Source organism: Macaca mulatta, chromosome 17 (assembly GCF_049350105.2).
Source record: "Macaca mulatta isolate MMU2019108-1 chromosome 17, T2T-MMU8v2.0, whole genome shotgun sequence".
In the NCBI taxonomy this organism is placed as follows: domain Eukaryota; kingdom Metazoa; phylum Chordata; class Mammalia; order Primates; family Cercopithecidae; genus Macaca; species Macaca mulatta.
In genome coordinates this window covers 105,613,289-105,636,866 of record NC_133422.1, presented here as the reverse complement: position 1 = coordinate 105,636,866, position 23,578 = coordinate 105,613,289, and the positions used below count along the sequence as shown (strand labels likewise).

The following is a 23,578-nucleotide window of genomic DNA, read 5'->3' as shown; positions in this document are numbered from 1 at the left end:
AGCAGCTAATGCCACAATTTCAAGAACAGACGCCATCAACTTTCTGCAATGATCACATTCTAGTCCCTGCATGGGGGAGGGAATCGTGTGAGATACAGGTCATGCTATGAAGCCACCGTAACGTCATCTTTTCATAGGAAATAATGTATAGATGGAGAAAATTATGTAAGACATCCCTCCTAGCAACAACGTCAGAGTTAAGTAGTGTCTGGTTTTGTTTCTCCTTTCTTGAGAAAGTCAAAGGAAGTATGCTTTATGCTAAAATTAGAATATGACTTCAGTTGGACAGAGTTAGATCACAGGAGAATACATCATCCCACAAAAGAAACTCTGTAGGAGAACGCAGAACATTTTAAACATGAGGCACAGTGCCTTCCCCGCCACCAGTGAAAGAAACACTAAGACGGAGGGTCTGGCCGCAGAGAAAAGCTGACTTGATGTAAAATTGTATGAAGTAGAGTTTCAGGCTGCTGTTGAAAATCTGAGTGAAGCAGCTCATCCACTGTTCTTTATAAACACACGTGTACACATGTCGCTGGGATAAACTGATCTCCACGAAAGAATGGAGAATTTTAAAACGGCAGAGCCATTAAAGATGAAATGCTAGCTAAAAGCCAATGAGTAGTTATCTGCACACTGCTGAGAGAAATCAGATGGACTCTGAAACTGATGAGAATATCAGAATACAGCAATCCTTCTTGATCTACAACCTTCCCATGAAGAAGAAAACATGAAAACTGAGCACACGACAGAACTGATCCTAATAACCTAGTAAGGATGTGAGGGAATCTGCAAGCTGAAAATGCCGTGTCATCGCCACTCATTCTTTAAAAGCTCTGCCCAGTTTTTCGGTATTACTTGATAAAGATGACGACTGTTAAAACAACCCGATACCAACTTCTTGAGCAAAAAACACCAGGAGAGGTTTAAACACTGCAACCGAATTCAGTGTTCATCTATTTTGAAAAGTTGTAATTCTCTAAAAATTCAAAGAGTTGCTGAGCTTTTCTAAGTAAAAGACACCTCAATTTCTTAAAATCAACAGTGTGTCATAAATTCTATTTTAATGCCTTCAACATGAATCTGGCCCTTTTCATCATCATAATCATTTATTTTCGTTTTCTTAAATGAAGCATAATAAACAGTTAAAATTCTCAGAAAAATCATCTATAGTTTAGTGTAAAACTCCCCTAAATTAGTCTTCTAAGGCCACGCTGAGCAAAAGCAGCTTCCCACCCAAGCACCTCTGAATTGTGCGTGAGGAGGCACAATTCAGGGTTGTTTCTCGAGAACACTCATTGGAAAACAATTCACTACTGCACAAAGAGGGCCAAATATTTTCAGAGAAATATCAAGCAAGCGTTTGCATTTTTATCCCAATATTGATCAGGTTTTAAAGCACGTGATCACTTGCTGACAGCTCAGCCACGGGATGCCACGCCTGGAGTCTGGAAGGAGAAGAAGCGCCAGGTCCTTACGGTATGAGACGGCACCGAATGAGGCTTTATGGTGGGGTTTCCCACAGATGTGACCTTCGTTTGCTTCTGTAGGTGGTCCACCCATTCCTGCAGATCCTGCTGGTTGTTGCATGACACTAATATCCGCTCGATCATGCTCCCTAGAGGAGAGAAGGAAAAAATAGGCCGAGTGGAAACACAGGTAAAAAGCGCGTGCATGCACACACAGCCCCCAGAATTCCACTCAACGCTTAAACACCACCTTCTGAAATATGCAAGCAAGAATCTGCACGCGGGGACAAGCTGCCTCTCCTCCCCGAGACACGGCACTCACACAGCTTGTGCCTATCACCTGATATTTCAAATGCATTTCTATGGTTTTCACTGTCCTCAAGCTTTGTGATTGTCATTCCTGTCGTTGGAAGCTTTCCCTAAAAAAGACCCCCCCACAAAAAAAAAACAATTAGTGCTTTTCTAGAAAAAGGTACCATTATTAAAGTAATATTAAATGATTTTAGAATTGGTGGAGGAACTGTTTGTGAACCAAAAAGAGTTCGTTTGTAGCAGATGCATGTATAATACAAAAATCTTTATCTCAAATAATAAATCATATTAATACTATACTGTAAGCAAGAAACTCAACTGGCGACAAGGGACAGACTGACAAGCCCAAACACACACTGCATCTGATGAGCTGCTACTAAACAGACACCAGGACAAAAAATCTCACATTATGATTTTTTAAAAACTACCACGTGTAACAGTTGTTTTAAACGATGTTTTTGCAGAAAAGCAGCATGTATTTGCCTCATAAAGAAATACAGAGGAAGCTCCAAGTTTAAAGTCAAAATAAGGGTGGGAAATTGAGGCAAGAACAAGAATTGCCTAACATTCTACTTTATAATCCACCAAACAGAAAATAAGTAGTTGTGCTAAATGCTGCACACAATGCAGAAAATGGTTGGCAAACCAATGCTCCCTGAAAATGGAAGAAATCAGTAACTGCAACAGGAAATGTCAATGGAAAAGATACCAGAAACGGGGTACAAAGTGATCATTACAAACAAATCAGAAGTGAACACAAAACAGTCTGGCGCAGCTGACAGAAACTACAGTACACGGTGGCCCACCAAGTCCTCAGGAAGAGGCAGTGGCATCTGGGTCGTGCTGCCTGGGGAGCACTCCATCAGCTGCGGAGCGAGATTCTGCATGAGCACCTCCAGTGGGAGTGCTGCTCAACGGGTGTGGGGAACGTGCCCCCACAGAGAATGGGTGGCAGTGCCACAACCTGGCAGGGGCTCAGACATCCAGCAAGTAAGGGCCAGAGAGGCTGCCTATACCCCACAGTACCCAGGACAGTCTCACTGAGCCCTCAGCCCCGGGCCATGAATGATCCAGTCCAAAACGTCAGCAGTGCCCAGGTGGAGAAATCTCATCCTAAAGCACGGCAGGTGGAAGAGGAGACTGCTGGACACTTCTGTGGCCAAGCGTATTTTAAAAATGCTACACACTGTGAACTCCTTTCCAAGATTCACAATGCATGTAAGTACTTTAACAGCTGTGAGTGCTACAGAAAATGAAACTGCACAACTGTGTTTAACCTAGCCCACCGGAACATCGGTGTACAGAGCACTGTGGCTGTGGCTGGATCGAACACTTTTTAGCATCCCCCAAAGCCAGTGTTCCAATGGTAGAAATGAAGACTGACGATACAGAGACCATGGCTCACCACTGTACTAAGAACTGAAAAATAGAATCCTGTCGTTGAGATGAGCCCCAGCAGTCTGTCAGCACGTCAAGGGTAAAGCCAGTGTGAGCCCCAGTCCCACAGGCAGAGACTCAAGCCTGCCACGAGTGGCAACCTCTTCTCCCTTAGGCTAGAGAAGGCTCCTGTCTCCAGCCACTGGAATGAGACTCTGGGGATATAAAATAGGAAGCCAGATAGTGCTGACCAGAAAGGACAGAGATTTAGGTTTATCAAGGTCATTTAACAAAGAAGTAGCTGCTAGTTTATTGGAAAACTCTAGTGGGCACCACCTTAGCCACAGATCACCTCTCTTCAGCAGTGGCCTTACAAACTACAGCCTTATTTTCCTGAGTCTTTTCCTATATATGTGATTCATCAATTCTAAAGCACCCGTTTTAGAGTAAGCGTATGACGACAAGTCCTCTCTGGGTGGTCGACAAAGCCTCTGTGAAGGCACAGTGTCTGCTTAGGGCTCTCTAACGCCCTTGCTGGGACGACACAAAACAACACATGCTACAATGAAACGCAACCCAGGGAACACGAAGTGGTGGCTTCTGCTGCAGTGGTTATGTGGTGACTGGCCAGTCCTCAGAAAGTTGATGGGAAGGATATGAGCCTCTATTACTTCACAGAAAAAAAAGAATGAAACCTGCCAAGTGCATCTACTAGACAGCAAAAATACCAGCTCCTTCACATACCACCACTATAAACCACTGTCATAACAGAGAAGGCCCTGCTCACCCTTGCACCTCCTTCTCAAATCCGCTGTCACATTTTCTCCAAGAAAAGCAGGGAAACAAAAATTAAAAAGGTTCAACGATCACACACTGCTACTTACATACGTACATCACTTTCTATTTGCTGATGCATTTGGGCAGTGCTGTGCCACTGACACAAGACCTTAGTCTACACTACCCCACTAACCCACAAGCCCTAGCTGAACCCATTTCACAGAACAAAACTATAGCAAGGAGCAGCAAGGTATTTTGCATGAAATGACAGAAGGCAATGACAGAGGCTGACTTGTGCCACAGTCATCTGTGTCCTTATGAAGTTGCTCTACATTTACACTTCTTTCCTTTTTTAAAATGAACATAGGATATGCTTGCATAGTCACAGCGAAACATAAACAGGAGCCGTACATCCATATCTGAACATACGGCATTACACACACAGCACATACACAGATACATGTAATATTTAACACAAAATTCAAAGTCAGCTTGAAATTATCCTCAGATCCACAATAAAATATAAATTTAGATGGTGTTTTACCTGATAGATAAAGCCACTCATCCTAGGACTGGCAGACAACATCAGCAAAACATTTGGGAAGAGTAGAAGATATCTTTCATTCTTTTCCTAATACAAAAAAAGAAACCCAAAACATTTCTTAAACAACATCTACTTACAAATGTGAGCACAAATACTTATTTATACTAGACCCTATGAAACATCACATGGTATTTCTCATTTAGGTATTTCTGTCAAGTTTTATCAGGTAAATTAAATGGAAACAATTATGATAAATTCTGTATTAAGTCTTAATATATGATTAAGAGAGAGCTTTGACATATAGGTAAAGAGAAGGATTTCTAAATTCTTCAAAAAACAAAAGGTAAGAAACTAAACTGAATGATTAAAAGATCCTGCAGTCACAATTAGCCTGTGTAACATCTTGAAAATATATCTGGTTAAGGAGTTCAGCTCTGTGATTATTTTCAGGTAAGCTAAAATTTTCTTTTTCTGGTTCAGAGAAAAAGGAGAGAACCTATACATTTTAGTGGGGTGAACAGGTGAAGTCTTTAAGCTAAAGGAAGGATAGGATAAAATGTTAAAATCAATTTCAGTCTACTACTAATTCCTGGCACTTCCCAAACCTCCCAAATGTCAAATCAGTGTTGTTCTCATCCACCCCATAAACATCACCTGGTTTACATCAGACTTAAAAGTATTACTTATGTATTAAAAATCACTTGCTTCGGTAAGATAAAAGCCAAAGAGACGATAAGTGAAAGAAAAAAGTTCCTAAGAATCCAAAAAGTGACAAAAAAATGCCAGACAGTCCTTTTCACATGTTGACACTTAAACTACGGCCCCCAAAAGTGTAATCGGTCCTAGGAATTAGTTTCCCCACGTATATTCCTCAGAACATTAGGCTTACACAAAGCACCTTGAAAAGAGTCTTCCATACTTTAAAGAAGCCACTGAGAACGACTTGCTACAGCCCCCTCTTGAAGACTCACAACATACTTTGGGAACATTGAGAGCCAAGTCTCTGAGGAGCTCTGTCATAAAGAATCTTTTCCACTAATCATGTTCAGTCGTGATCAGAACCACTCTGAAGCATTCTGAAGTAACACCCACCAGCATTGTGTAGATCTAATATTATAAAGAACACACTTTGGGAAATGTTTACACATTTAATTTTAATTTTAAAAATTAAAGTTTAAAAGAGCATGATTCAAAAAGAAACTGCTTCTGAAAAGATGTGAGGTTTTTACAATCACGGTTTCTTACGGTACCCAAACTACAGGACTATGTAGAAGGGGTGATATTTTATAGGTGGAAAGGAAAACACACTGTGAAAGTTTCAAATTTTAGTTTTCTTTTTCTCCTTAGAGTCTCATGTTCAAAAATGAGTCATTTAGCATGTTTTGATCATGTTATTTTTGCAGAGGTAGAATAAAATTCAAAAAGAGGTGCCTGTTTAGTGACCCACTGAATGTATGTCAATGTGAATCATGAAACAAACTGCTCGATTTTCACTGTGTGGGTGGGTATGTCCCAAAAATCTGAGTTGATCTCTCACTTAAACCAAACCCGTAAGAAAACTGTGACTCCTGTAAGCATATGTCAGCTAGCATACTTTCACAGGAAAGTATAATGACCTGAAAGCACTGAGAGCGGCAGGTCCCTGTGACAGCAAGCCTTGGTACAAAGTTGCTGGCCAGATAAGCGCATACAGCTCCGTGCAGATGTGTGCATGGGACTCCTGGCAAGTCTTTCCGCATGCTATCCTTCAGTTCACGTGGGTTTCAGGCCAGACTGACTTCAGCTGGAACAAACTGGTCAACAAGTCCACACTCAGCTCTAAGCCTCTCTAACAGACCATAAGCCTCTCTCCTGTGTCAAGAATAAAAAGTAGCTCACAAATTATAAGATAGAGCTTCTATTAGACGTTTTTCATTGCCTGAGATGCCTTTAACATCTTCTGTTACGAGCTCCTAAGAGTGGGACAGAAACCCTGATGCATACATGTGGGCAGCAGTACCTCGCTTCCAGCACACTGGATCAGGACCTGGGACATGTAAGTGACGTTGCCCAGAGTTTTAATGTCATCGCCCTCCCAGTTCCGGATGGATTCCGTCAGGATCTGCAGCTCAAGTTCTTTTCTTTTCCGGACTTCTTGACATTGGGCCTGAGAGACACAGAACAACACTGTTAACAGACAGAAACTTCCAAAATCTTAAGTTCTGGCCACATTGCTTTGCATCGTCCTTAAGACAATTATTGCTTTATATCTTACTTCTTCAGACAGATAATCTGTTGAATGATTTACTTAATTATACGGAATTGAAAGTATTTGCTTGAAAGTATGAAATCAAGTCAAAAGAAGCAACGCACACAACTGCTCTGGAATACTAAGTATTATCTTAGAAAAATATAGCAGATTTTGCCACTTGTACAAAAAAGAAAGGTGGACAGAACAAAACTGTATTTTCATTCTGGTTTTGTTAGTGTTTGCCAATATAGAAGACTGAAGAGAAGAAACAAAGCATAACTTGTGCTATAAAATAAGGCATATATTTCGAAAATGCAGTTGGTAAGACAACACAACAGCAGAGAAAATGGAACCACCATTGTTCTGTTTTGCAATAAATCATTAAAGACAACACGAATGAAGGGTAAAAAAATGTTTGAAATAATTTTAAAGTAGATCTAACATCAATTACACTGCGATTTTAAAAATTTTAAGTAATTATTCTATCAGAGTCCGCTAAAAGGAGTTTACCAGCCATAGAATGCCGACTCTGTTTTTCTTTCATGTCAGCACAAGTCATTTTTTAATCATTTGACTTTTTCAGTTGATAATTCTTTTACATTCATTTGTCACAATGATGCCTGGGGGGAAAAAACAATATGCTTAATCACTTACTGAAAGGTTTTTGAAGGCAGCCATAGATTTTTGAATATCTTGTCTATCTGTATGATAATCCTTTGAGTAAAAGAAACATACAATTAGCTTTCGTAAGGAAAAGCTTTTCTTAAAAAGGTACTTTCTACAGACCAGCTTGAAACTTTTCTAATACTTTTCAACCCTTAATATTCCCTTTTTCCCTCAGCATTAAAGTGTCAGTCTTTCAGAAAATCATGAAGCCATCAGACTTGGGGGAAACATACGTTGAAAGAGAACAGTCACGAGCAGCAGGGGTGGGGAAGCCAACACTTGCTTCATCAATAAAGTCTTATTGGAACACTGCCGCGGCTCACATGCAGTATCTAGAACGGCAGAGCCGTGGAGCTGTGAAGAAGACCCTACAGTCTGCCCCCTTACAGAAAAGGTTTGCCAACTCAAGCCAAGAGAGTAACTTTAACCCAAATTTCTGCTAGGATGCAACCTGTTATTCAAAATTAAAAGAGCATAATCATTCATTAAATGATTAGTACAGTATTACCCTATAACTTATGCACACATTGTTTGTAGCTGATGATCCAGATAAGACATCTCAACATTATCTGAAAATCAGTTCTCATGTTTCAGCTTTTGGAAACTTTTCAACCAGCAGCAGTGGGTAAAAGAGAGATAAGTGGTAAATGTTTTTTAATAGAGCTGGAGTAAGGAGAAAAACATAATATTTAACAAAATCATTTTGACAATCCACTAAGTAAAAATTCTTTGTAAACTCTGTTGGTTCTGGCTTCTAAAATAAATCATGAATAATACTTTCTTTCACAGTTAAAGTCTGACCATGCCACTAACCCTTGGTAAGGACTCCGAGTAAGAGAGTGAAAGTGCGGTACCTCCATGTGTCTCTCGAGCTCTTTGAGCAGCGTAGGGTATTTATCCAGGCGCATGAAGGGTTTGCTCAGGCCCGTGGTCAGCACGAGAATTCCAGGGCTGCTGGCACCTTTGGTCTCCATGAACTCCCCCAACTCCTCACTGGGCAGCAAGTGGCAAGGGAGACACTTGTGGTTAGCAATGAGAGGCAATGGTGGCTCTCTGATCTCCACGAGCAACAGCCAGAATTTATGAAACATGAGTGTTGCTTTTAACATCTGGAAGGCTCCAGCTTTGATCCCAAATCTGCGCTGCTTATCTGGAAATGCCAAAGGGGATTCCCACCCCTGAGGGGTCCCATTCCTGCTCTCATATGAGCAAGAGTAACTACACACAGCACAGGATGTGTGGGTCTCCATGAGATCCTACTGACGCCGAGGCCCTCTGGCACATCAGTGCCATGCAGACATGTCCAATGGAAACGTGCACGCTCAGAGCCAGAATGGAGTCCAGTAATCTCAGTCTCAAGGTGGTAAGAACAAGGACTCAGCTGCTCCGGTAAAGAGCTAGAGCACGCCAATGGCCGTCATTCCCAGAGGTGAGTTCGTCCAGCAAGCAGGCCCCACCTAGGTGCTGCCAGCACTCAGCCTGGGAGTAAACAATGGCTCTCGGGGTGAGGAGTGGGAGAAGCAGCAAGAGAAGAGAGCAAACGTTGATTTACGCTTCAGAACTTCAAAAGCTTTGTTACGTTTAATCCTCACAACACATGAGGAAGGAAGGGGTCCCTGCGTGCAGACAGCGAATGCTGATTTATGCTTTAGAACTTCAAAAGCTTTGTTACATTCAATCCTCACAACACGTAAGGACGGAAGGGGTCCCTGCGTGCGGACAGCGAACGCTGATTTATGCTTCAGAACTTCAAAAGCTTTGTTACACTCAATCCTCACAACACGTAAGGACGGAAGGGTCCCTGCGTGTGGACAAAGAAACTGAGTGCATATCCCAAAATTAAGGAGTTAGAAAATTTTAGATCTTCCTGTGTTCCTCTTTCACCATTCCCTTCACGGTGCCTCGCCTGGCTTTCCCTACAGTGGGTCCTCACGTGCGTCACCTTTGTCCTCAGTTCCCACAGCTGTGGCAGAGGACACGGGCAGGATTCTGAGGGGTCCAGCTCTTCACCCACACGTCTGTTAAGGCTGACAGTCACCTGACCGCGACACCCCTTCACTGGCGATCTCTGAGGTCTCTGCCAGGCCCTGGGTCTGCTGTCCCTCACACTGCATGTGCCATCAGTCCACACATCTGACAGTGTGCAGCCCACAGAAAGGAGGGGAGGCAGCACCAGTGCTGGCAGCCAATGCCAGGTCCAGGAGACCAGGGTGACTTCTCAGTCACCACATCCCATCCAGGAGACCCAGGTGACACCACCCCCCGTCACCACGCCCCATCCTGGAAGACAGGGGTCTCTAGTCAGCAGAGCTGGGTTCAAATGATACCCATGGCACACTCATCCTAGGAACAAATTTTCCTAGTCTAGAGGTTTTCCCTTAAAAGGAAAAGATACTTTTACATCCTCATTATGTAAACGATGTCCTAAAATAAATATGAAAATCCTAACAGCAAAACTGAGAAACAAGCCAATTTCCGGTTCTGGTCTCACAGGAGCCTCCCAATGCACCACCACAGCCAAGCCGGCCACTGCCAGAGGTCTAGGGGACCCCAGATCCATCAAGGGCTCCCCGGGAACAGACAGACAGTGTTTAAGTTAACCCAGAGGAAATAGTCCACCAACAGTGAATATTAACAGTTTCAGAGAGTTCAACCTAAACATAGCTTCCCATAAGGAGGACTGAGAGCCAGGGTGGTGCCAGCCCTTCCCGCTTCTTACCCTCCTTATTCCATGTGGATCCCCCGCCAAGGCAGCTGGTGAGAATGTCCCCCAGTGAAACCAATTCAAACACCATCCTGAAAACCAAACGGTCACTAGGAAACCAGCCTTCCCCTTCCTCAGCACATACGACCCTCCGAGAAGGCCACTCACGTCTACCTGCTTTCTACAAAACCAGGGTGGTCTCATTAACCAAGGCCAGGGTGCGGTCCTACGCTGTGTAAAAACAGTAACAATGCCGGTGCAGCACCTCTGTCTGTCCTTGCCAACAAGAAATACCTTCAATGAACAAATACATATACACACTTAAACAGGTATTATCAACACTAAAGCAAATTATAAAAAAGGGTAATGTTGCATAGATCCACTTATAAAAAAATAAGACAAGAAACATTTGATCAACTCCATATATAAGTCTTCATAATTATTTCTGTAAGGCTGCCCATCATGTTGATGCTGTTTTAAAAATTAGCACAGAAACTGTCAGAGTACGTCTGAGTGTGGGTATGTGGTGTGTGTCTTTTGTGAGACAGCGCGCACACGCACGAGAGCACGTGCACTTTTGTGGGCAACAGACAACTCAACATCTGTTGTCTATAACTTTGTGCTTTCCAAAAATCATTTCCTTGAGACAATCCCAGGCTGGAGGTTACTGAAATAAAGTGCAGTGCCATCTTCAGGGGCCTGCTGTGGGTAACACCTGCACAGCAAGGTGTGCTGCTCGCTGTAAGGCTGCACTGATGTGAGCCCGGGAGCACACCGCACGTATTCCTATCATTTCTAAACATGGACACGTCCTCTGCCTTCTTTCCTCACTATTCCCCTTACCCGGGGAGATGGGTGGGGAACTGAGGAAGGTCCAGGACAGACTCCCCTCCACCGCAGCCACTACAGCCACTGTCCCCCGCCCCCTTCTCAGCTGGGGCAACAGTGAGCACTCTGTGGACAGCAGGACCACAAGGACAGAGGAGCCACGGGACCACTCACCATGCTGGGCACCAGGGTAGGCACTCACAGACATCAATGCCCCAAACATCACTCTAGGCGGGGCAGACCTACAATTCTGCAAGTGATACAGAGGACAGCCTGCATGAAGGCCACTGCCCAAGCCATCACTGCCGGCAGAACGGCTGATGCTCTGCACCCAAGGCGGACCCCCACTATGTGGATGGCACGGCCAGCCCCTCTGACCACGGGCAGTCTGTTCTGCACACACATGTCCCTCCTCTCTGCCCAGTTTACTCAGAAGTGCTCCCTTTTCCACTACTCACTCTATCCATTCCTAAAGCATGAATAGAGTGACATGAGGGCTTCAGACAGGAGCAATTTATATTTTACCAACAATTCTCTAGGTGTTGGAGAATTTATCAGGTGGTCCCATGAAAATCAAATTTTACGATACTAAAAATATATTTCAACCCCTTAAAATGTAATCCACATAAGGACCTTTTCCACCAAAATAAGAATCAAGGAAAAATCCATTCAGGTCATTATGTGTATTTCAGGGTTACCTGTGAAATTCCCTAACTATGGTACAGCAGAGAAAAATTAACAAAACTAAACAGTTACCCTTATCACCACTCCCTCAAAAAAAGCCCTGAAGCCAAAAAAGTGAAATGTGTGCAAGTAAAACTCCTTTTAATATCCACAAGACACTCTTACAATGCCAGAACAAATACAGTTAAAAAGGAAATGAAATTTTATAAATATTTGTGGATCATCATTTTAGTTTCAGTTTGAGGTTAAAAAAAAAAAAAAAGTAGTGCCACAATAAGACGAAATAGCTAGTTACAGCTACTCTGACCAAAGATGGCTCTTTCAGCTTCACTTCTGCTGATGCCAGCAGCCTCGTACATAGTGGGTCTCTTCAGTCCTCACTGACACAGGCTGTGGGCTGACGGCAGCCACAAAACACACGCAAGCACAGAGCCAAGCGCAGAAGAACAAACTGCTGGGGAAAAAATCGTTTTTACAGACTAAATTATGGCACTCATAGTTCATTCAAAATAGCTGGCCATGGACAAGTGCTGCCTCCATCCCTGGACACTGTGGAAGGTCAGAGCTGCTAAAACGCTCAGAGTTGGCATTCTGCACTTGCAGGGCTCACACTTACAACTTAAATCCAAGTAACACAAGGACGGTGAAGATGCAAATAAGACTTTAAACTTCAACCCACCACACCTGAACCAATCCTTAAAAATTATACCACGGCATGAGCAGATTAGTCTACCCACAGGCGTGGCAGCTTAAAGACCGTCACACACATGGAAAAGCCGGCAAGAGGAACAAGAAAGAATCCAAGCACAAAGGCAGGAAGTAGGAAGGAGCCTTGGCACAGGGAAGCCCGACCCCAATTCACTGCCGTGCTCTTTGGCGTAGGGAGGAATGTGTGGCCAACAGAGGCGGAACTCTCATGGCGCAGGGACCTCAGGAGGGCACACAAGCTTCAGGTTCCACCATGGCGGCACCTGCTGGCTCGGGGGACCTTCCTCTCGCTGCAACTCTGACTCCCAGCACTAAAGCAACAGTGACTTGCCCCCGGGGCTGCTGTCCAGAGTGGGCCTCAGCCTGCCCCTCCACTCTCTGGGCAGCCCTGGGAAGGAGGCACAAAGACCCTCCTGACTCAAAAACCCACCTGTATTCTTTCTTCTGGTTACTTCAGGAAAATGCTACACATTCATTAAGACCTGACAAACACACTAATTAAGGTAATAACAGAGAAGAGCATAAACGCAGCACACGTCCACAAGCACTGCTCTTGAATGGCTTTGCATTTTAGGAAACTAACAGTCCCAGTGACTTTCAATGTCATTTTTAGGACAGGCCCTCAGAAAGATGAACTTTCTGTTCATCTTCCTCATCACTCCATCAGTAATTCTTGAAGAACTTCCAGAGATACAAATTTAACACTTGCATCGTGCTTTCTGGAAACCTCATTCAATGTGTAAGTTCCCAGGCGAAGGGGGCATAGTGCGTAACCGGAAACATGCCGGACGCTTGGAGGTGCCGCGGACACAGCCACACTCCCAAACGGGGCGTGCAAAGGGAGGTTTCTTTGGGTTTTCCTTCTCTGCGACTGCTGTGAGTTCTAACTTCCTTTCCTTTCACTGCATTGTTCAAGGCTGCTGTTTCCTTTCTGGGCTGCAGATGCTTTAGTAACAAATAGGAAGTTCAAACAAATCTTAATCTTTTTATATTTGAGCACACCCAGGAAACAGTAACTATCCAGGGTCTTCAAAAAAAAAAAAAAAAAAAAATAGAAGACAACAAAATATTCACTGAGCATCTGGCACGTTCACCCTGAGCTGACCTGCTGACAGTTTTAGCTGAATGCGTATAACATCCCTGTGAATGAGTTCCTTCAGGAAAGGAAGCTGAAGCCCAGAGAAGGAGGAAATCTGCCCAAGGCTGCAGAGCCTGAAGGGAGCAGCCAGAGCCGAGTCCACTGTGCTGCCATGTCTGAGCTGTCCTAGGACACCCCCGCAGTGCCACACCTGAGCCCCAAATGTGCTTCTAAAGAGGCAACCAACACCTGTTCACTGAAGAGGCTTTAAGTTGAAATGTTCGGTTAGGCTGAAGTTAAATATTTAAGTTAGAAAGAAAATGGCATTTATCTTCATGCTACTAAAACAATACTTTTTCCATTTATGGTTTTGAAAATATGTGAATTCCTGTTTTCAAAAGAAATTATGAAATGTTTTGTAAAACACTGATACAAATCTTTGGTCTGTTTTAGAAGCAGAAAGTGAGCCTCTGAGCTCTCTAAGCCCCGGTGTGGTCTCCTCCAAGCCAATCCTCAAACAAATCAATCCTTAACACTAACAACCGAGATCCTCCTCAATAACTGAAACAGCTGAGAAACATCTTCCTCCAATTCGCAGGAAGCAGACACTGTCTTGCCTCACAAAATAAGCAAAACATTTGTGCATTCTCTGTTGCACTTGTTTTTAGTTTCAGGTTGAAAAGCTAATGGTCTCCAACGTAAAGTTTTGTGTATAAAACCTAATATTAATCTGAAATGGGATACTTTTTCTTACAGCTGATGTAACTCGGGTTCATGTACTTCCAGTTCTAAGAACGGAGAGAAACATGATTCCAGGACCCTTGACTAAGCTTGTGGCTACACCCCAGAACGCTTACCGACCCCTTCAACCTATTAACCAAAGGGCTTCAGGCTGTAGGGAAGACATCAAAAAAGATTTGTCTTTTTACAGAAATACCATCATTTCAAAGACTTCTTACCAGTACTTCTCAAGCACTAATTCTGAGGGGTAATTAAAATTCATATCCTTTAATAACCAAGGGACTATTGGCATCATCCTATTTCATGCACTATTTGAAGGACAGAGCCATCCGCCCTCCCCGCTGCCCAGGTGCCCGGCGAGCGAACCTGTGTTCCGTGAGGACGTTCACTGCAGAAGGGTGATTGGCACAATACGTGAGGTACAGGGTTTTCATCTGTGGCATCAGGTTTAAAAAGCAGCCTCCGACCCTCTGCTGAGCTTCGGGCAACCTGGAGAAACGCAACACAGAGGGAAAGTCATCAGTTTTACAGACGGGACAACCGCGAACCGACAGACATATAACACTCTGAGGAAGGAAAACCTCCTTTTGCACCTGTCTGTGAAAACAAGAGGCCCCGATCCCAGCACACACCAGGGAGAAGCGGCGCCGAGAAAGCAGCTCTGCTGCCAGGTCCTCTCCGGCAGTGTTCAGACTGCCAGGACCGTGCACGGCATCTCGACCAACCCTCAGGCCCAAGCTCTTTGGGCAGCGAGAAAAACAGATGTCACACAGCCTTCAGCTTTGCATAAAGGAGAATTATTGAATGTAGTTATTCAGTCTGTGAGGTTTTCTACCAAAGCAGTAGAATCAAGACTAACAAAAAAATACAAAAACCGCCTTTCCCTTCAGGTTAGAGACTGGAAAGCGAGCCCACCTATCAGGTGCCTCTCCTCCCCAGATCCACAGCATCCTGACAGCTAATAGGCTTTTCCAAGAAGCATAAACTCACGAGAACAAAAAGAATGAGGAAGAGACGACCAGAACCAGCACTGGAAGCTGCATGAGGGGTCAGCACAAGCTTCGGGCATCAGGGCCCCCGGTGGTGCCGCCTCAGTGGGGCGTGTGCCTAACGGGGTACGCGCTCACCTCTCTGGGCCTCAGAGTTTCTGGAGGACACCAGCAACAACCCGGAGCAGGGGCACGTGTGCTGAAAACAGGAGACCCACGTGAACTCCTACCACCTTCCCTGCACCCCAGGCTGTCTTTGCTCCCCAGATACCCACAATATTACCAGAAGGATTACATCCTCCTACCCAGGGAATGGGAGCCACAGAAAAAGTGACCAAAAACATGAACACCAGAGATTCCTCCAGAAAACACGAGTCAGCCAGTCCCAACTCTCGGACAGCACTTCCAAAGCGTTTTCAGTGTACCAACCTTAATTATAAGAAGGCATGAAAGGACGACAAATACATTTGCCTAAAAAGCGGGGGGAATAAAGAAGCAAAGGGGAAAAAGGAAGTATTATAGTCATTCCACATCGGAATAAAAGTTGCTGATACAGAAAACCAAATATATAAGCATAAGTCAATCAAAGAAATCATCACACGACTAAACAGAAAGAGTGCAAGGCACAAGATCGAAGGTGTCCACAAGCATTGGCACGAGGTCAAAAGAAAACCGAGGCCCCAGACAACAGCAGAGTCATTCAGAAGCCCAGAAACAAGGATGCAAAGAGCTCTGAGTGAGAAACACCTGTTCACACCAAGAATGCGGAAAAGCATGGGCCTCCTCAGCACCAGAGCCCAGAAACACTGAAGCACCCCTTGAAACGGGGGCGGAAATCGCTTCCTCTAACTGTCTCCGTCTGAGTCAACCGTGAGCGCTCACATGGATTAACTGCCTGGCATGCACTCGCTCCTCAGGAAGCTCCCAGAGCAGGCACTTGACCAAAATGACTGAGGAATGCCAAAAAAAAAAAAAAAAAAGGGAAAGACGTCAGCATCCAACACAAAGGTGGACGGAGCCCGGGACTAGGGTCCTGGCCTACAACTCATGGGGACACTGCTTCTGCTCTGCCGTCCCTCTGATGAGCACACGGCCTCAGTCCACCCCAGCTGGGAACAGAACACGGTGGACTGGGTCATTTACCCACAACAGAAATGCACTGCCCACAGCTCTGGAGGCTGGAAGCCTAAGACCAAGGCACCCGCAGGTGGTCCCTTATTGCATCCTCACGGGGGGAAGGGGCAAAACAGCTCCCTCACAGCTGTTACAAGTGTGCTGATCCTATTCACGAGGGCTCCATCCTCATGACCTAACCACCTCCAAGGCCCACCTTTTAATACCATCCAATTGGTGATCATCTGTAATAACAGATGATCTGGGGAAACACATTCAGACCACAGCACGCTCTGGCTCCCAACTGTCTGCTGGCCTTTCAACCCTGCAGGCAGCACCTCAGGCCCAGCTGGTTCCACCTCTCCTCCAGTCTCTGGGTGTCTCCGCCTTCATGCGCACTGCTTTCCGCACTGCGGCTGCTAAGTAGTGGCTGGAGAAAGTCAGAGTCAGGAGAATCAGCGAGTCACAAGTATTAGGAAAAATCTCTTGTTCAAAACACAGAGCACTCAAAATTCATGCTGACTTGGTCTTCTCCCTGTTTTTCAACAATTTTTTATTCATTCCTTAATAACTGTTAACCAGTGCTCAAAAAGACTGTTCTGTTCTCATCAATTTAAGAAAATTTACTGAGCTCTTATCAGTACGTCCTACAATAATAGCTGTGGAGACAGAAAAGCACAGGAAGTAATGCTGTGACAGAGGTTCCAAATCCCACCACCCACCATTTTCTCTCCTCAGACTCTCAAGCATTCCCAGCACAGCAGGTTGTCTCTTTTTTTTTTTTTTTTTTTTTTGAGATGGAGTTTCTCTCTTGCTGCCCAGGCTGGAGTGTAATGGCGCCATCTCAGTTCACTGCAACCTCCGCCTTCTGGGTTCAAGCGATTCTCCTGCCTCAGCTCCCGAGTAGCTGGGATTACAAGCATGTGCCACCAAGCCTGGCTGGGCCTTCCCTTCTAGACTAGATAACATGTCAGTTTTATAAAACATGGGCTTCAGGAAAGAGGTGAGAATAAACCTCTGCTTCTAAAAACATAGCAATATGTAGATGTCAAAAGTAGTTACTGTAAATAATACAGACAATAGAAATGTAAAATGTAGGTAATAAAAATATCCCACACAGGTTCAGGTGGCTGATCTGTGTAAGAACATCTACCAAATGTAAGCGCTCCCTCCACATACTAGTCTCTTCCCTGTGCTGTGTAAAAAAAGGCCAGCACCTTCCTTCAATATTTAAATCTCTTTCCCTCTCTTAGCTCTCCCTTGATCTCTCTCCGAGCAAGACATGTCCCCACCCAGAGTACTGGAGGGAGCTCACAGAAGCACAACAGGTACCTTCAGGGATTCAGAATTTAGCAGGGTCTGCAACAGCAGGGACCTCGCCCACAGCATAAGGAGGCTGAGGAGTAGGATGTAGGGATGTAGAAGTCTTCCTGCTGGTGGCAGTGACAGACAGACCTCCGCGCAGACGCGAGGCTGTCCCACCTGCCTTCTCTGCCATGCTTCTTTACCCTCAAATCCAACAGCCACTAGCCACCTCTGGCTATTTCAAGTAAGGTTAATTAAAACTTTTTTAAAAATTAAAAATTCAGTGTTTCAGTTGCGTTAGTCTCATTTCCAGAGTTTCACAGCCCCATCTGGCTAGAGGCTACTGGAGTTTGTCTAGCAGATACAGCACGTTTCCCAATGCAAGCTCTTAACAACACTTGTCTAATTCATCCACGATGGAATGAATGTCTAATTCATTCCAAATCCTGAATGTATCATGCAGGCAGTTATTACGGTGCTTTACTGTTTAGTTTATTTTTTTATTTTTTTGAGACAGAGTCTCGCTCTGTCGCCCGGGCTGGAGTGCAGTGGCCGGATCTCAGCTCACTGCAAGCTCCGCCTCCCGGGTTCACGCCATTCTCCTGCCTCAGCCTCCCAAGTAGCTGGGACTACAGGCGCCCACCACCGCGCCCGGCTAGTTTTTTGTATTTTTTAGTAGAGACGGGGTTTCACCGTGTTAACCAGGATGGTCTCGATCTCCTGACCTCGTGATCCGCCCGTCTCGGCCTCCCAAAGTGCTGGGATTACAGGCTTGAGCCACCGCGCCCGGCCTGTTTAGTTTATTAAAACACAACAGAGGGCAAAGTAAGCTAGCATCTGCACTGCTGCAGACCCATTTCCAACTGTGAACAGCTAAGCGGGGTTTCCATAGCCTACAGGGATTAGCCACAGTTCTGTCCATTTGCAGGATAGTCACTGACTCAAATTAATTTCAACTACTGTATGTATGCAGCACCATTACAAGGCACTGGGAACAGACTAAAAACAGGGTAACAGTCTCTACCTTAAAGTGAGTGCTATCATTTTGTACAAAAGTAAACTGAAGACAATTATGTAGTCTCAGTGATACAAGCTACAAACATACTGCTGCCAGCCTACAGAGGAGGAAGGACACGCCCCTTAATCCAGGTTCTTAAGACACAGGTTTTGAGAATATTCTGACATCGGAGCGGGTGACGTTCACATGCAGACACACAGCGAAACATCGGGAAGAGGCTGGCTTCTAGAATGACAGAACCCTGAATGCCCCACTGGGAGGACTGAAGAGAACTGGTAATGATGGAATGCCAAAGTTGCATGCACAAAAAAACACTGCCAGAGATGTGGCACAGGAAAATTATTGGATATGTACTACCTAAAATGGGTTATTCTTATGATTGCAGAAATACTGCTCAGTGCTGGACCCTGGGCTATGCTAAGATTTCATCTCCTACCCGGCCAGTGCCACAGCCCATGATCCATTCAGAAATGAAAATCTAGATAAATGTTCATTTCTGATATTTCATCAATTAACAAAAATTAAGTCGTATTTATAAGCATAGCTTATAAACAAACAATTCACTGTACGAGTGGTTTTTCCTATTTCAGTCACTGCACTGAGCCTAAGCTCTAGATTTTTATTACCTCTTTCAGTCCCAGACCAATTCTCCAAGAATTTTCTGTCACCGAAGTTTCATAGCTGATAAAGCCCTTGTTCATTAATTCAGTAGCCGATAAAGCTTATAAAGGTCAGCTGAGCCCTAGGACTCGAGCATAACGTGCCAACATATTCCACACATAACGCTGCCCAGATACCTGAGTTCACACGACAACCAACCACTCGCAGAAATCACCACTACAGAATATGAGTTCAGAATTAAAGGAGAGGATGTTCCCCTCAGCTCTCTCTTGTGCTCCACAGGCCGCTCTTCAGAGTGTGATAATGTGCAGGCAGGGCACCCTGTGGGGGCTACATCAAGGCCTTGGGCAGCAGGATGGTGCACATGGGTCACAAGAGGCAGCACGCATCATGCCAGCTGCTCCCACCAGGCCTCCTGGCAGAACCCAAGCCATGATCTAACAGGTATGATGTTGCACTGTGTCCATGAATGATCTGATGACAGCTAGAGTCACACATACTATCTACATCTTCACAGTAACAGCAACAGCACAAGGTAAAAGGGGGTACCCAAGGGTTTTTTTTTCTTTACCCAGAGTAAAGATGACTGGGTCTCAGGAAAAACATTTGAGAAATCAAATGCTAAGCAGTTTCCCCCTTAGCAAATTTACTCCTAGTGATATTGCTAGCTAGACAGAGGAAAAGTTCTCAGTTCATTAACAAGTGATTTCGGATGGAAACCAAGATGCACATGAAGACAGAGCAATGTGCTGGGGGAACCTCCACAGACATCTCCGGCTGCAGTGAACCCAGCAGCCTGTCTGTGATCAACAGACGGCCTTCAGAGATGTGACTTCACAAGTAGCCTCCTGTTCCCACTCAAGGTAGAGACAGACACAGACACACACACAGACACACGGCCCCTGGAGCCACATGGCCTCGGGCAGGTCCTCTCTTGTTGACTACCAAAGCTTCTAAGTTTTCCAATTTATTGGCATACAGTTGTTCACGGTAGCCTCTAACAAGTCTGAATTTCTGCAGTGCCAATTTTAAAATCAGAAATGAAAAAGAAAACATTATTTGGGTCTTCTCTTTTTTCTTAGTCTGGCTAAAGGTTTGTCAATTTTATGTTTTCAAAAAATCCACTTTTGGTTTCATCGATCTTTTGTAATATTTCAGTTTCATTTATTTCCATTCTAATTTTTATTATTTTCCTTCTACTAATTTTGGGTTTGGTTTTCTCTTGCTTTTCTCGTAAAGATGCATCATTAAGGTTGTTTATGTGAAGTTTTTCTACTTTGATGTAGGTGCTTATAGCTATAAACTTCCTCTTAGTACAGCTTTTGCTTGCTGTATCCCATAGGTTTTGATATGTTGTGTTTCCATGATCATTTGTTTCAAGAAATTTTTAAATTTTCTTAATTTCATTGACCCACTGGTCATTCAGGAGCATACTGTTTAATTTCCACGTGTCTGTACAGTTTCCAAAATTCCTCATTATTAATTTCTAGTTTTATTCCATTATGGTCAGAAGACTCTTGATGAAATTATATTTTTTGATTTTTAAGAGATGAATTTCATTTAAAAATTTTTTTTTTTTTTTTTTTTGAGACGGAGTCTCACTGTGTTTCCCAGGCTGGAGTGCAGTGGCGCAATCTCGGCTCACTGCAAGCTCCACCCCCTGGGTTCACGCCATTCTCCCGCCTCAGCCTCCCAAGTAGCTGTGACTACAGGCGCCCGCTACCACGCCCGGCTAGTTTTTTTTGTACTTTTAGTAGAGACGGGGTTTCACCATGTTAGCCAGGATAGTCTCGATCTCCTGACCTCGTGATCCACCCGCCTCGGCCTCCCAAAGTGCTGGGATTACAGGCTTGAGCCACCGTGCCCGGCCTAAAAATTTTTTAAGACTTGTTTTATGCTTAATATATATGATCCTTAAGAATGATCCATGTGCTAAGGAAAAGAATGTGTATTTTGAAGTCACTCGAGGAAATGTTCTGTAAGTATCTATTAGATTGATTTGTTCTAAAGCACAGATAAAGTCAAATGTCTTTGTTGCTTTTCTGTATCAAAGATCCGTCCAGTGCTGCAAGTTGACATCTCTAGCTATTATTGTATTGGGGTTTATCTTTCTCTTTAGTTATAATATTTGCTTTATATTATCTGGGTGCTCCAATGTTGGAAGCATATTTACAACTGCTACATCCTCTTGCTGAACTGACCCCTTTATCATTATATAATGACTTCTTTGTCTCTAGCTTTTGTCCTGAAATCTATTTTGTTTGATATAAGTATAGCTACCCCAGCTCTTTTTGGTTCCCATTTGCATGGAATACCTTTTTCCATTCCTTTCTTTCCAGTCTATAGGTGTCTCTATAGAGGTGAAGTGTGTTTCTTGTAGGCAACAGATCATTGGGTCTTTTTTTTTTTTTTTTTTTTTTTTTAAATCCATTTAGCCACTCTACGGCTTTTGACTGCAGAGTTTAGTTCATTTAAGTTCAATGTTATTATTCAAAACTATGGACACACTCTTGCCATTTTGTCATTTGTTTTCTTGTTTTGTAATCTTCTCTTCCTTTTTTCCTTCCTGTCTTCCTTTTAGTAAAGGTGATTCTCTCTGGTTTTATGTTTTAATCTCTTGCTTTTTATTTTTTATGGATCTATTGTATGTTTCTTAATTTGAGGTCACCATGGACTTGCAAATAAGAAAACCCATTATTTTTAAATGACAACATTGATTGCATAAACAATAAGACAAACAAGGAAAGAGAACATTAATAGAAACTCTACACTTTAACTTTGTCCTCGTGCTTAACTTTTTTTTTCTACTTATATCTTACCGTACTACGTCTTGAAAAGTTGTAGTTTTTATCAGTTCATCTTTTAACCTTTCTACTCAAGATATGAGTAGTTTACACACAGTGTTACACTATTCTGCGTTCTTCTCAGTACTATTACCAGTGAGTTTTATACCTTCAGGTGATTTCTTATTGCTCACTGACATCCTTTCATTCAGACTGAAGAACTCCCTTTAGAATTTCTTGTACAACAAGGTTGGTGTTAATGAAATCCTTCAACTTTTGTTTGGGAAAGTTTTTATTTCTCCTTCACGTTTGAAGAATATTTTTGCTGGATATACTATCCTAGGGTAATAGGTTTTTGCTTTTAGCAATTTAAATCTGTCAGGCCCACCGTCTCCTGGCCTGGAAGCTTTCCACTGAGAAGTCTGCTGCCAGATGTGCTGGAGCATCTTTGTATGGTATTTGTTTTTCTCTCTCTGCTTTTAGGATCCTTTCTTCATCCTTGACCTATGGAGTTTGCTTATTAAATCCCATAAGGTAGTCTTCTATGGGTTAAATCTACTCCGTGTTTTATTAATATAACCTTCTTGTACTTGAATATTGATACCTTTCTCTCGGTTTGGGGAGTTATTCATTATCCCTTTGAATAAACTTTCTACCCCTATGTCTGTCTTTACCTCCTCCATAAGGCCAGTAACTCTTGGATTTGCCCTTTTGGGGCTATTTTCTGTATCTTTTAGGCATATTTCATTGTTTTTAATTTAGTCTCCTCTGTGTATTTTTAGGCCTGTCTTTAAGCTCACTAATTCTTTCCTCTGCTTGATCAATTCTACTAAGAGACTTTGATGCATTTTTCGGTATGTCAACTACATTTTTCAATTCCAGAATTTCTCAATCTCTTTAAATTTATCTGATAGGATTACTGATTTCTCTGTCATCTTGAATTTCATTGTTTCCTCAAAATAGCTATTTTTAAATGATCTGTCTGAAAGGTCACATATCTGTCTCTCCAGAATTGCTTACTGGTGGCTTTATCTGGCGAGTTCCTATTTTCCTGGATGGACTTCATGCTTGTGGATGTTCGTCAGTGTCTGGGCATCGGGCGTTGAAGAGTTAGGTGTCTGTTGTAGTCTTCACAGCGTAAGCTTGTTTGTACCCATCCTTCTTGGGAAGGCTTTCTAGGTATTCAGAGGGACTTGGGTGTTGTGATTTAAGTTTCTGGTCTCACTGCAGCTATATCTGCATTAAACTGGGGCACCCCACGCCCAGTCATGCTGAGACTCTTGCTGACTCACACAGGAACCACCGTGGTGTTCCTGAATAAAATCCAGAAGAATTTTCAATTACCAGGCAGAGACTCTTTGTTCTCTTCCCTTACTTTCTCCCAAACAGAGAGAGAGAGAGAGAGAGAGAGAGAGAGAGAGACAGAGAGAGGGGTGTGTGTGTGTGAGATGAGTAGCTGGAGCTAGAGGAGGGTGACACAAATACCCCTGTAGTCACCACCACTGGGACTGCACTGGTTCACACCCAAAGCCAGCAAAGCACTGCACTGCACCCAAGGCCCATGGTAACCACTTCCTAGCTACTGCCTATGTTTGCTCAAGACCCTGGGACACTACAATCGGTAGGTGGCA

At 43.7% G+C, this 23,578-nt stretch overlaps 1 protein-coding gene across 47 annotated transcripts in view; it reads right to left on the bottom strand.

Moving 5' to 3' along the window:
* ARHGEF7 (Rho guanine nucleotide exchange factor 7) overlaps nt 1-23,578 on the bottom strand; it is a 182,846-nt gene that overhangs the window by 23,373 nt on the left and 135,895 nt on the right. For 28 of the 47 annotated variants that reach the window (XR_013407761.1, XR_013407762.1, XR_013407764.1 and 25 more), the window contains 7 exons: nt 14,485-14,607; nt 8,230-8,368; nt 7,364-7,423; nt 6,479-6,625; nt 4,480-4,566; nt 1,810-1,888; nt 1,479-1,618 (listed from right to left, as the gene is read on the bottom strand). Coding sequence is in view for 41 of the 47 variants with exons in the window: in XM_015121454.3 (XP_014976940.1) it covers nt 1,479-1,618; nt 1,810-1,888; nt 4,480-4,566; nt 6,479-6,625; nt 7,364-7,423; nt 8,230-8,368; nt 14,485-14,607 (775 nt within the window). In the remaining 6 variants the exon portion in view is untranslated. Of the gene's footprint in view, nt 1-1,478; nt 1,619-1,719; nt 1,889-4,479; nt 4,567-6,478; nt 6,626-7,363; nt 7,424-8,229; nt 8,369-14,484; nt 14,608-23,578 lie in introns of all 47 variants that reach the window. The other 19 variants (XR_013407760.1, XM_028837325.2, XM_077974026.1 and 16 more) reach the window with 1 other exon arrangement.